The 12969-nt window shown below is 46.8% G+C and overlaps 1 protein-coding gene across 1 annotated transcript in view; it reads left to right on the top strand.

Moving 5' to 3' along the window:
- LOC106131754 (talin-1) overlaps positions 1-12969 on the top strand; it is a 122893-nt gene that overhangs the window by 52007 nt on the left and 57917 nt on the right. Inside the window, exons 21-31 of the mRNA XM_060952654.1 lie at positions 566-761; positions 1780-1928; positions 3186-3305; positions 3833-3943; positions 5339-5428; positions 6452-6583; positions 7302-7369; positions 8290-8340; positions 8426-8570; positions 8963-9153; positions 9626-9755. Of these exons, the coding sequence (XP_060808637.1) occupies positions 566-761; positions 1780-1928; positions 3186-3305; positions 3833-3943; positions 5339-5428; positions 6452-6583; positions 7302-7369; positions 8290-8340; positions 8426-8570; positions 8963-9153; positions 9626-9755 (1383 nt within the window). The remainder of the gene's footprint in view (positions 1-565; positions 762-1779; positions 1929-3185; positions 3306-3832; positions 3944-5338; positions 5429-6451; positions 6584-7301; positions 7370-8289; positions 8341-8425; positions 8571-8962; positions 9154-9625; positions 9756-12969) is intronic.

Raw genomic sequence — 12969 nt, 5'->3', positions numbered from 1 at the left:
ATCGGTTCATATTTCAGAAAGTACGAAAAAAAATTAAAGTATCAAAATCCACGATCCTAAATATGTCATATCACCCCGGCCGGCGGAAAAGCGACGCGTAAGATTCAAAGGTCAACGACACAATTCATTCAGCTGAGCGAACTCGACAACTCTGTACTTGATCTTGATACTAGAAAAATAATTTATTTTTCTGAAATTTATTTACATGTTTAGTTTTAATTTCTTTTTGTAGTATTGGTCTTTAATAAAGCGTGTGACGTAGTTTTCGAGGGTTTTTTTAAAATGTGAAAATTATGACGTTTAATTTAAATAAAAATAGGCTCAAACAGCTCAGAAGCATGGGTTAAGTCTATGTTTAAAAGGATGCAGTTGTTTTAAATGTCACCTGTATACTTGCGATTCGCCAAATCTTTCATGATGCGTACCGCTGTGATTTGGAATTACGTATGTGTTCCCCGATACGTACAACTTGGAGAACTACAAGAATATTGTTAATCTTTAAATTGCATTCACTGAATTAGGACTTGTAACGGACTGTATTCATAACCATACAACTTACTTCCAGGTGGTGGCGCCGACGATCCACAACCCAGCGTGCCGCGAGCAGCTGCTGTCCGCGGCGCGACAAGTCGCACAAGCGGTCGACCGACTGGTGGACGCGGCGCGGCCCGCGCCCGACCGCGCCGGCCTGGAGCAGCTCTCCGCCGCCGCGCAGCGGGTCTCCCACGAGCTGGAGAGGCTGCTGGCGCACTGCGAGCCAGGTGCGGACACACACACTGTGGGACTCTAGTTCAGCTACGTATATACAGTGCGGCTCTGGTCTAGTGTAACACCGACCGCGCCGGCCTGGAGCAGCTCTCCGCCGCCGCGCAGCGGGTCTCCCACGAGCTGGAGAGGCTGCTGGCGCACTGCGAGCCAGGTGCGGACACACACACTGTGGGACTCTAGTTCAGCTACGTATATACAGTGCGGCTCTGGTCTAGTGTAACACCGACCGCGCCGGCCTGGAGCAGCTCTCCGCCGCCGCGCAGCGGGTCTCCCACGAGCTGGAGAGGCTGCTGGCGCACTGCGAGCCAGGTGCGGACACACACACTGTGGGACTCTAGTTCAGCTACGTATATACAGTGCGGCTCTGGTCTAGTGTAACACCGACCGCGCCGGCCTGGAGCAGCTCTCCGCCGCCGCGCAGCGGGTCTCCCACGAGCTGGAGAGGCTGCTGGCGCACTGCGAGCCAGGTGCGGACACACACACTGTGGGACTCTAGTTCAGCTACGTATATACAGTGCGGCTCTGGTCTAGTGTAACACCGACCGCGCCGGCCTGGAGCAGCTCTCCGCCGCCGCGCAGCGGGTCTCCCACGAGCTGGAGAGGCTGCTGGCGCACTGCGAGCCAGGTGCGGACACACACACTGTGGGACTCTAGTTCAGCTACGTATATACAGTGCGGCTCTGGTCTAGTGTAACACCGACCGCGCCGGCCTGGAGCAGCTCTCCGCCGCCGCGCAGCGGGTCTCCCACGAGCTGGAGAGGCTGCTGGCGCACTGCGAGCCAGGTGCGGACACACACACTGTGGGACTCTAGTTCAGCTACGTATATACAGTGCGGCTCTGGTCTAGTGTAACACCGACCGCGCCGGCCTGGAGCAGCTCTCCGCCGCCGCGTAGCGGGTCTCCCACGAGCTGGAGAGGCTGCTGGCGCACTGCGAGCCAGGTGCGGACACACACACTGTGGGACTCTGGGTCACCATATACAATATTAATGTTGTTTCTATCTGCCACAGAGCGCGGCACGGCGACAGTGAGCGAGCGCAACGTGGAGACGGTGCTGAGCGCGAGCGAGCGCGTGCTGGAGTGCGGCGACGCGGGCGAGCTGGTGGCGCAGGCGCGGCTGCTGGGGCAGGCCTCCGCGCGGCTCATCCAGGGCATCAAGGTGAGGCTGCAGCGGGCGAGCTGGTGGCGCAGGCGCGGCTGCTGGGGCAGGCCTCCGCGCGGCTCATCCAGGGCATCAAGGTGAGGCTGCAGCGGGCGAGCTGGTGGCGCAGGCGCGGCTGCTGGGGCAGGCCTCCGCGCGGCTCATCCAGGGCATCAAGGTGAGGCTGCAGCGGGCGAGCTGGTGGCGCAGGCGCGGCTGCTGGGGCAGGCCTCCGCGCGGCTCATCCAGGGCATCAAGGTGAGGCTGCAGCGGGCGAGCTGGTGGCGCAGGCGCGGCTGCTGGGGCAGGCCTCCGCGCGGCTCATCCAGGGCATCAAGGTGAGGCTGCAGCGGGCGAGCTGGTGGCGCAGGCGCGGCTGCTGGGGCAGGCCTCCGCGCGGCTCATCCAGGGCATCAAGGTGAGGCTGCAGCGGGCGAGCTGGTGGCGCAGGCGCGGCTGCTGGGGCAGGCCTCCGCGCGGCTCATCCAGGGCATCAAGGTGAGGCTGCAGCGGGCGAGCTGGTGGCGCAGGCGCGGCTGCTGGGGCAGGCCTCCGCGCGGCTCATCCAGGGCATCAAGGTGAGGCTGCAGCGGGCGAGCTGGTGGCGCAGGCGCGGCTGCTGGGGCAGGCCTCCGCGCGGCTCATCCAGGGCATCAAGGTGAGGCTGCAGCGGGCGAGCTGGTGGCGCAGGCGCGGCTGCTGGGGCAGGCCTCCGCGCGGCTCATCCAGGGCATCAAGGTGAGGCTGCAGCGGGCGAGCTGGTGGCGCAGGCGCGGCTGCTGGGGCAGGCCTCCGCGCGGCTCATCCAGGGCATCAAGGTGAGGCTGCAGCGGGCGAGCTGGTGGCGCAGGCGCGGCTGCTGGGGCAGGCCTCCGCGCGGCTCATCCAGGGCATCAAGGTCACAGATAGATTATAGAATAATTGCATACGGAATATATCTGCTTATTGACATACCGACAGCCACTTTATGATCTGTATTTTTCATACCTTTCCAGTTCGACCTAGACTTGAGATATTTGAGAAATGACACCAGAGGTCTCTGCCAGGGCATGATGAGAAAAGAACTTTCTGATTGTCCTGGGTCTTAGATGTTTATCTATATAAGTGTTTATTATGAAATAATGTATCGTTGAGTTAGTATCTCGTAACACGAGTCTCGAACTTATTACGAGGCTAACTCTTTTTTGTAATGGTGCCGGGAACCACACAGCACTATATATATATATATATATATATATATTGATATAATTTGTTAAATGTATCGTTTCGTCACAGTCGGAGGCGGAGAGCCAGCCGTCGCAGTCGCAACGCAAGCTGCTGGCGGCCGCCAAGCTGCTGGCGGACGCCACGGCGCGCATGCTGGAGGCTGCCCGGCAGTGTGCTTCCTCGCCGCAGGTACTTGATATTAACTGAAAGACAATGGTTGGCCCGTGTAAATAGGAACAGGATAGGTCCTGTAGCGGGAGCGATGATTCGGCTCGACCGCCACCAAAGGGAAGATCTTCCGCCAGGCTAGGTGTTATGTCTGGGGAACCGCGCGACAGACGTTGTTGTGTCAGAGGTTGTATTTATAGCTCCAATCCGTAGAATCTTTGAAATCCCGTCTTAGATTCTTCGCTGCTATTGGTTGAGCGCGTCAATTTCTTCGCGATGATTGACATTAGTTGTTTGATTTGATATTCTGACGAGTGGCGTAGAGATGTCGCCACAGGTCCTATTTACATACAGGTTGCTAGCCCATCGCCTAAAATAAGAATCTCAAATTTAAAAGCCCATCCCTAAGTCGCATATAACGACATCCATGCAATTGAGACGAAGTGTTACTGTTCTTTTTTTTTCATTATTATTAGTGTCGGGAACCACACGTCACAAAACACAGTACATACATGTATAATAATCTCGTATGTTTATCTGTCTGACAGGACCGCGAGAAACAAGACGAATTACGTCGCGCCGCCGAAGAGTTGAGATACATAACGGCCGACTACGCCGAGGGGCAAGACATCGTCGGCTCGCAGGTGGCAAGGCTTCAGGTAATACTTACACACATCACGTCTTTATCTGTTACGGTGTTGACGGAGCCTACAGTCCAGAGGAAGATCAGCGGCTCGCAAGTGTGTAGGCTTCAGATGATAATAACATACATCACGACTTTATCTGTTACGGTGTTGACGGAGCCTACAGGCCAGAGGAAGATCAGCGGCTCGCAGGTGGCTAGGATTCAGGTAATACTTCATACATCACGACTTTATCTGTTACGGTGTTGACGGAGCCTACAGGCCAGAGGAAGATCAGCGGCTCGCAGGTGCCTAGGATTCAGGTAATACTTCATACATCACGACTTTATCTGTTACGGTGTTGACGGAGCCTACAGTCCAAAGGAAGATCAGCGGCTCGCAGGTGGCTAGGCTTCAGGTGATACTTACACACATCACGTCTTTATCTGTTACGGTGTTGACGGAGCCTACAGTCCAGAGGAAGATCAGCGGCTCGCAGGTGGCTAGGCTTCAGGTAATACTAACATACATCACGTCTTTATCTGTTACGGTGTTGACGGAGCCTACAGGCCAGGTGACGATCAGCGTTGTTAGCGACTGCTGCTAACCTTTTCTGAGTTCGCCGCCATAGGTTTTGCGTTTTGTCTATGTGAAAAAAGCCTCTGACAGGGCCGTAGGAAAATTATTTACGATATTATTTTTTTTTTGCTAAGACATTGTAGCTTTACACGAGTTTGTTTTTGAAATGTATCATTGTAAGGATCAAGCCGTCGTTATCATAATTTCTGTAACTTGTAAATTGTGATTCCTTACTTATAAAAATCGGTAACAATGTTTGCAGAATATAACATTTGCATATAACATTTATAACATTTGCAGAATCAAATTCAATTTCAAACCTTTTATTCATTATTATGGGACACATCACATTACTTGATAATTGTCACATGATTTGGTTTCACAACATTGATTGACGACAAATAAATTACTTAATGCTAAGTTTACTGCCGCTTCCAAAGCAGAAGAAGCGGTAACAAACTGCGCTGCAACATTTTCTTCTGCTACTTATAATCACGTCTATATCCCTATCGGGATACACAGAGCAGACAGCCGACATATTCTATTCTATTACATACATATAATCACGTCTATATCCCTAGCGGGGTAGACAGAGTCTTGTAAAGGTCAGCTATTTGGTTTTAAGATAGAATTGAGATTCAAATAGTGACAGGTTACTAGCCCATCGCCTAAAAAAGAATCCCAAGTTTGTAAGCCTATCCCTTAGTCGCCTGTTACGACATCCATGGGAATGAGTCGTAGTAATCCTATTCTTTTTGTTTTTTATTGGAACCGGAAGCCTTTTTCCTAGATTTTTACAATGTATTAGAATCAGGTTAACCTTGAAATGATTTATATATTGTTGTGTGTCAGGAGAGCGCCAGGCAGGCGGCTTCGTCGGCCACGCAGCTGGTGACGGCCGCGCACCACGCCGCCGACCACATCACCAACAAATATTCACAGGTTCGTTCATTTTGGTAATCGTAATGTTTCTAAATATATATATGTACTAGAGGCCGCCCGCGACTTCGTCCGCATGGAAACCCTATCAATCCCGCGGGAACTCTGGGATAAAAAGTAGCCTATGTGTTATTCTGGGTCTTCAGCTACCTACATACCAAATTTCATGGTAATCTGTTCAGTAGTTTTTGCGTGAAAGAGTAACAAACATCCATACATCCATACAAACTTTCGCCTTTATAATAGTAGTAGGATTATCATATTGGTAAAGGGTCAGGTCAAAAGTACCCGAAACCGACGAGCTTGCACGAAGAGAGTTATGAATGTGGATGAAGCGAAGGAAGTATGCAGAGATCGTGGCAAGTGGAGAGAGGTAGTCTCAGCCTACCCCTCCGGGAAAGAGGCGTGATTTTATGTATGTATGTATTAAATATTATAAACATTCAGTGCAGTGTATTCAAGGATTGATTAGTGACAAAACATTCAGTGACATTATATATAGATTATAAACTCCTTTCTAGTATCAGCACACAATAAAAATATAGGTATGTATGTAGTCACTGGACCTCTTTGAAATAATTAAATAGGTTAGAACTGACCACCTATAAAAAATACATACATACATATGGTCACGTCTATATCCCTTCCGGGGTAGACAAAACCGATAGTCTTAAAAAGACTGAATGGCCGCGTTCAGTTATTCGGCTTAATGATAGAATTGAGATTCAAATAGTGGCAGGTCGCTAGCCCATTGCCTAAAATAAGAATCCCAAGTTTAAAAGTCTATCCCTTAGTCGCCTTTTGCGACATCCATGGGAGTGAGATGGAGTGGTTGGTGTTCCAATTAAATAAATAGATAAATAAACCTGGTAAAGGGTCAGTTTATGTGTCAGGTGGATGAAGCGAAGGAAGTATGCAGAGATCGTGGCAAGTGGAAAGAGGTAGTCTCTGCCTGCCTCCCCGGGAAAGAGGCGTGATTTTATGTATGTATGTCATGTAAACCTGTTAGTTTTAATCCGTCCACAGGAGAGCCTCTCGACAGAGAGCCGCGCCCTGGGCTCCGCAGTCCCCCAGCTGGTGGACGCGGCCGGCGCTGTGTCTGCGCAGTCGCCGGCCTCGCAGCTCGACCTCATCTCCGCCTCGGAGACGCTGCTGCAGGTATACCTCGCTGGTGGTGATGGGAATGTGTGCACGGGTGGTTCCCGGCACCAATAGATAAAACAATAGGACGATATTATAATAATATAAATAAATATATACGGGACAAATTACACCGATTGAGTTAGCCTCGAAGTAAGTTCGACACTTGTGTTACGAGATACTAACTCAACGATACTATATTTTATAATATAATACTTATATAGATAAACATCCAAGACCCAGGACAATCAGAAAAAGTTCTTTTCTCATCATGCCCTGGCCGGGATTCGAACCCGGGACCTCCGGTGTCACAGACAAGCGCACTACCGCTGCGCCACACTACGAATGTGTGCACGGGTGGTTCCCGGCACCAATAGATAAAAGAATAGGACGATTTATTATTATATATACGACTTTATACGACATTCGTGGTGAAGAGTTACACAAAAAGTGACTAACGCACGGACGAACGGAGCTGCGGTTATTATTTAGTGCGATGTGGTTCCCGCGCCAAGCAATAGGACTACTCCATATCTTTCCAATGGATGTCGTAAAAGCCGAATAAGAAATAGGCTTATAAACTTGTGATTCTTACGTGAATAAGCTAACAAACTGTCACTATTTGAATCTCAATTCCATCATTGAGCCATACAGCTGAACGTGGCCTTTCAGAAGATTGACTCTGTCTACCCCGCGAGGGATTTAGACGTATTTAAAACATAGCCTTTCGTTCCAGTCGAGCGGCCACGCGATAACAGCGGCCCGCGGAGCCCTGCCTACTGTAGCTGACGCGGCGGCGGCCAGGTCAGTATAGAATAGATTTATTTTCAATATTGGATACTCAAGGTGTGATACTCAATTCTATCATTAAGCCAAATAGCTGAACGTGGCCATTCAGTCTTTTCCAGACTGTTGGCTCTGTCTACCCCGCAAGGGATATAGACGTGACCATATGTATGTATGATACAAGGTATCACTTATTGACGTCACATCACTTAAATCTAGTAAATTATTTATTTAGGTTTAACAAATAATAATTTAAATGAACTCTAAAGCTAAAACTACTTATAAAAAAGAAAGAAAAAAAGATGATGTTCATGTACTTTGTAATAATAATGTGTTACGGGAAGTATATAAAAACAAATGAAACTAAAACACCACTTCCTGTACTAATTTATAACTTAATATTTACAATAAAACAATTACAAAAACATTAAAATACAATCTGGTCTTATATGTTAACAATTGCTCTTTTTTGTCTCTCGATCGTCACTTTTTTATTTATGCTCTGTCTGAAAACTTTTTTTATTTGTGGCCAGTTGCAAACATAAAGAGGTTGCTTATTTCCAAACAGATGATTACAAACTAAAATTTAATTTACAAATTGTATTCACATCTTAAGATAATACCAATGTAAGAGTTAATCCATTAAGGTGATGAAGATAGGGTTGCCATTTTTGTGCATCTATAAGTATTTTTTTATCTATAAATTGAATGTTTAATTCAAAACTGTATTTTGAATATACTACAACTTATTAATTTGCATATTTATTGAGTTAATAATTTGTAATAGTATATTTCTATTCTATAAATTGTGCCAATGAGAACAATAAATACATTCTTAATTTAACATTATTCTAAGTACTTCGAAATGACGAAACATGAATTTGTTGAAAAAAGAAAATAACAAAAATGTTAAGAGCTGCCTTTTTTTTTATTCACAGAAACTTGGCCGACACTGCGCACCAATTGACGGGCAGATGCGCCGACCTCAGGTATGTAACGGCTGGCTCTGTCTACGCCGCAAGTGATATAGACGTGACGATATGTATGTTCAATATATAATTTTTTCTCTCACAGATCAGCCGTATCCCGGGCCCGGATATCTTGCAAGGGTTTGGAAATGGACGCGGCGGCGGAGATCATAAGATCTCTACAGGAGGAGTTGGATGAGCTCGAGCGAGCTGCCGAAGCCCTGGAGCTCAGGCCGCTGCCCGAGCAAACGGTGAGACATACAGACATATCCAAATATATATAACATATATATATTTTCTGCAGCGGGCAAGTCAACGTTTGTTTGCACTTCCGACCACGCGTACCATATCGCATGTGCAATTTCCTTTTTGTCGTATGTTCATCAGCCTTAACGCATTTTTAAATCATTCACCGTTTATGTGATGTTTTGTTATTTTGTAAGAAAGGTTCTTCAACTTGTAAGAAACGTTTAGTTTCTTGCCCATATTGTAATTGTTGAACACAACATTGTTGTTGAAATGAAGACTGTCAAGATTATATTTTGTTATATAAGAATTCTCTTGCCAATTATTTAGTACTAGGCCGTAAATCATTAAATAGGTAATATGTATGTAGAGATTGTAAGTAAAGTTGTTATTCCAGCCGGAATGGGCCCTGAGCACGATGCAGACGGGCTCCCGAGCAGCGGGCGCGGCCACGGCGGCGCTGGCGGCGGCGGCGCGGCGCGCGGAGCCGGCGGGCTGCGCGCGCGCCGCCGCCGAGCTGGCGGGCGGGCTGCGGCTGCTGTACCGCGGCGTGTGCGCCGGCGCCGCGCACCACCACCAGCCGCACAGGTCTGTCTTACATATTGCTACTTGCATACACATGAAGATACTCACAGTTTCTGTAAACTCTATCACCCAAAGCGATGACTGACAATGTGATTGAACCATTTTATAGTAGTTATTCGCTATTTCATACACACGCATAAAATGTAGCCTGCCTGACGTCAAATCTACCAAAATTTCGTTAATTTGACTTCAAATTTACCAAAATCTATATTTAATCATATGCATATATTTGCCAACTAAATTTGTAGTAGTTTCTTGTGTAGAAACATTACTCTCGATTTTATCGACATTGTTCAGAATAACTTAATTGTTTAACTCATTCTGCAAAAAAATTACAAAACCACAGTTTCTTATATGATTATCAAATGAACATGCACTACCAGTCTTTCAAGTCTGCCAACACTGTCTACACCGCAAGGGATACAAACGTGATCATATGATAGCATCAAAATTGACACATTGTTTCCACCGACAGGGTGATATCGTCGACCCGCCACGTGTTCCAGTCGTCGCTGACCCTCGTGGACACCGTGAAGACATGCCTGAACAGCTCCGAGCCGCTGGACACGGCCCACATCGTGTCCCTCGCCAAGGACATAACTCACGTGTGTATTAAAGCTGTGTTATATTATATTACTAGCGACCCGCTTCCCGGCTTCGCACGGGTGCAGAATTATAAATGTTATTATTATACATAAAAATCTTCCTCTTGAATCACTGTACCTGTTACAAAAAACCGCATCAAAATCCGTTGCGTAATTTTAAAGATTTAAGCATACAGACAAACAGACTAAAATAGCGACTTTGTTTTATACTATGTAGTGATAAATTATTATAATTATTATTTCGTTATGAATGTGGATGAAGCGAAGGTAGTATGCAGTGATCGTGGCAAGTGGAAAGAGGTAGTCTCTGCCTACCCCTCCGGGAAAGAGGCGTGATTTTATGTATGTATGTATGTATGTATATTATATTAGTGCCGTGTGGTTTCCGGCACCAATAAAAAAAAAAGAATAGAACTGTTGTGATTATTATTGGTGCATGTCATTTATTTGTGGGTATTGAATAAACAAATTAGTCTTGGTTCAACCTGCCTTTCAATTACGACATGGTGTCAGGTGTCGTCTAAAATAATTAATTTTCGGTATAAAAAGTCGACTTTAAGCTAAAATTAAGTGTTCGTACGTAGAAAAAGTGATAGTGTTTTATTATTACTATGGAACACGCGCGTCCGCCATCGGAATTATGCCTAGAGGGCGGGCCGGCAAACCGCGCTGACGCGTGGCGAAAATGGTACAAGCAGTTTTTGGTGTTCCTGAAGGCCTCGGGAGTCTATAAAGAACCGACAGATGTACAAGCCAGTCTCCTCATTAACCTGATAGGCTCAGAAGGTTACGACGTATATACTACGTTTAAATTCGAAAAGGAGACTGATCGGGAGAATTTCGACAAGTTGGTCAGCAAATTTAATGAGCATTTCGGTACGAAACAAAATACTACCATGGCTCGTTTCAAATTTTTTACAAGAAATCAAGAAAATGGTGAATCTGTCGATGAGTACGTCACAGCATTGAAAATACTTTCGCAGCATTGTGAATTCGAGCATCTCGAAGAAGGTCTGATACGCGATCGTGTTGTTTGCGGGGTCACCGATGGAAAAATACGTGATCGATTACTGAGAGCTGAGGATCTGACCCTCGCACGAGCTGTGAAGATTTGTCAAGCTAGTGAGATGTCTACAGAGGAAAAACGGCAGATAGAAGGAACCAAGGCGGTAACCGACGGGGGCGCGTCGTCGGCAGCCGTGGACGTGGTGTACGGCGGCGCAGGCGGACCGTCGCGAGCGGCGCGTGGCGGCTGGGGCCGGCCGCGGCCGCGGGGCCAGCTCCGTGCGGCCGGCGCTCGGGGAGCGGCCACTGCAGGCGGCCGACGCGGGGCAGCTTCTAGGAGTGCGTGTCGGGCTTGCATGAAGGATCAGTGTGACGGAGACTATAAGTGTGCGGCTAGAAATGCTCAATGTTTTTGGTGCAGTGAACGGGGACATTTTAAAAGTGCATGTCCTAAGTTAAAGAGCAGAGTATACCAAATTGAGGAAGAGTTATCAACTGACGATTCAGATTTGTACTACGTCTCCACGGTCGACAATTTCGGTGACGGTATGGACAGCCACAAATGGTATGAGACTTTATTTTTATATGGTAGTGATTTAAAAGAAAGATTTAAGCTAGATACTGGTTCGGATTTAAATGTAATGTCCTTGAAAACATATTGTAAATTGGGTTTGAACTTATCAGAGTTAACATCAGATAATACGAGAGCTTTATCGTTTTGTGGCAATTTTATTCCTATTGTTGGATCATGTTACATCAATTGGTTTTATAAAAATAAAGTGTATAAATTACGTTTCATAATTTCTGAACACGACTGTCAAAATGTGCTGGGCAAATTTTCTTGTGAACAACTAGGCTTAATAAAACGTTTATATTCAATAGATATTAACCAGTATGATGATATTTTCAAAGGTTTGGGAAAGTTGCCTGGCAAATACAAAATAGTAACAATTCCGGGCGCGCAGCCGTCAGTCTGTCCCGTTAGAAAAATACCCGTGGGCGTACGAGATAAGTTACGAATCGAATTAGATCGAATGGAAAATCTAGGCGTTATTAGAAGAGTGACGCACCCGACCCCGTGGGTGAATGCAATCGTAGTGGCGGCGAAAAAAGATGGCAGCATTCGAGTGTGCCTCGACCCGCGGCCGCTTAATAGGGCCGTGCGACGCGCACACTACCCGTTGCCGACGCTCACTGATATCGCGACTAAATTAGAAGGAGCTAGGTATTTTAGTAAATTAGACGCTCGATCTGGATTTTGGATGGTTCAGTTAGATGATGATAGCGCTGATTTATGTACGTTTGGAACACCATATGGCAGATACCAGTATCTACGTTTACCTTATGGTATAAACTGTGCATCTGAAGTTTTTCATCAAAAAATACGTCAAATATTAGAGGGCTTAGAGGGCGTAGATTCATTTGTTGATGATGTCATAGTTTGGGGGTCTTCAATTTCAGAACATGACGAGAGGCTTAAGCTTTTATTAAATAGGGCACGTGATGCTGGTATTAAATTTAATAAAGAAAAATGTGAATTTTGTGTTCAAACGGTAACTTACCTTGGACATACCTTTAGCTCCAAAGGTATGCAAATAGATGAAAGTAAACTTAAGGCAATTCGTGACATGCCGAATCCGCAAGACAGGAGTTCATTAGAGCGTTTTTTGGGCATGGTAAATTATTTATCAAAATTTATACCACATTATTCAGAGATAGCGGCTCCTCTACGTATCCTTTTGAAAAAAGACTCTGTATGGAATTGGGACGAAGTACATGAAGCGACCGTGCGGCGTTTAAAAGAGTCAGTGTGCGCCGCGCCTGTACTGGCTTTGTATTCTGCGCGCGAGCCGGTGCTGTTATCAGTAGACGCGAGCTCTCGCGCGCTCGGCGCAGTGCTCATGCAGGGCGGCCGGCCGGTCGAGTATGCGTCATCAACACTCACCGACACGCAATGCAGGTATGCTCAAATTGAAAAAGAGCTGTTGGCGATCGTGTTTGCGCTCGAACGATTTCACCAATATGTTTGTGGCCGTAAAGATGTCACAGTGGAGACGGATCACAAGCCATTGGAAACGCTATTTCATAAGGCGTTGGATTCCGTTCCAGCCAGACTGCAGCGCATGATGTTACGTATACAGGGATACGATTTCAAGGTTACGTATAAACCTGGAAAATATATGTTCGTTGCAGACACCCTTTCGAGGGC

This window comes from Amyelois transitella, chromosome 29 (genome assembly GCF_032362555.1).
Source record: "Amyelois transitella isolate CPQ chromosome 29, ilAmyTran1.1, whole genome shotgun sequence".
Lineage (NCBI taxonomy): Eukaryota > Metazoa > Arthropoda > Insecta > Lepidoptera > Pyralidae > Amyelois > Amyelois transitella.
The sequence above is the reverse complement of the archived record's forward strand: the minus strand, read 5'-3'. Positions and strand labels throughout refer to the sequence as shown.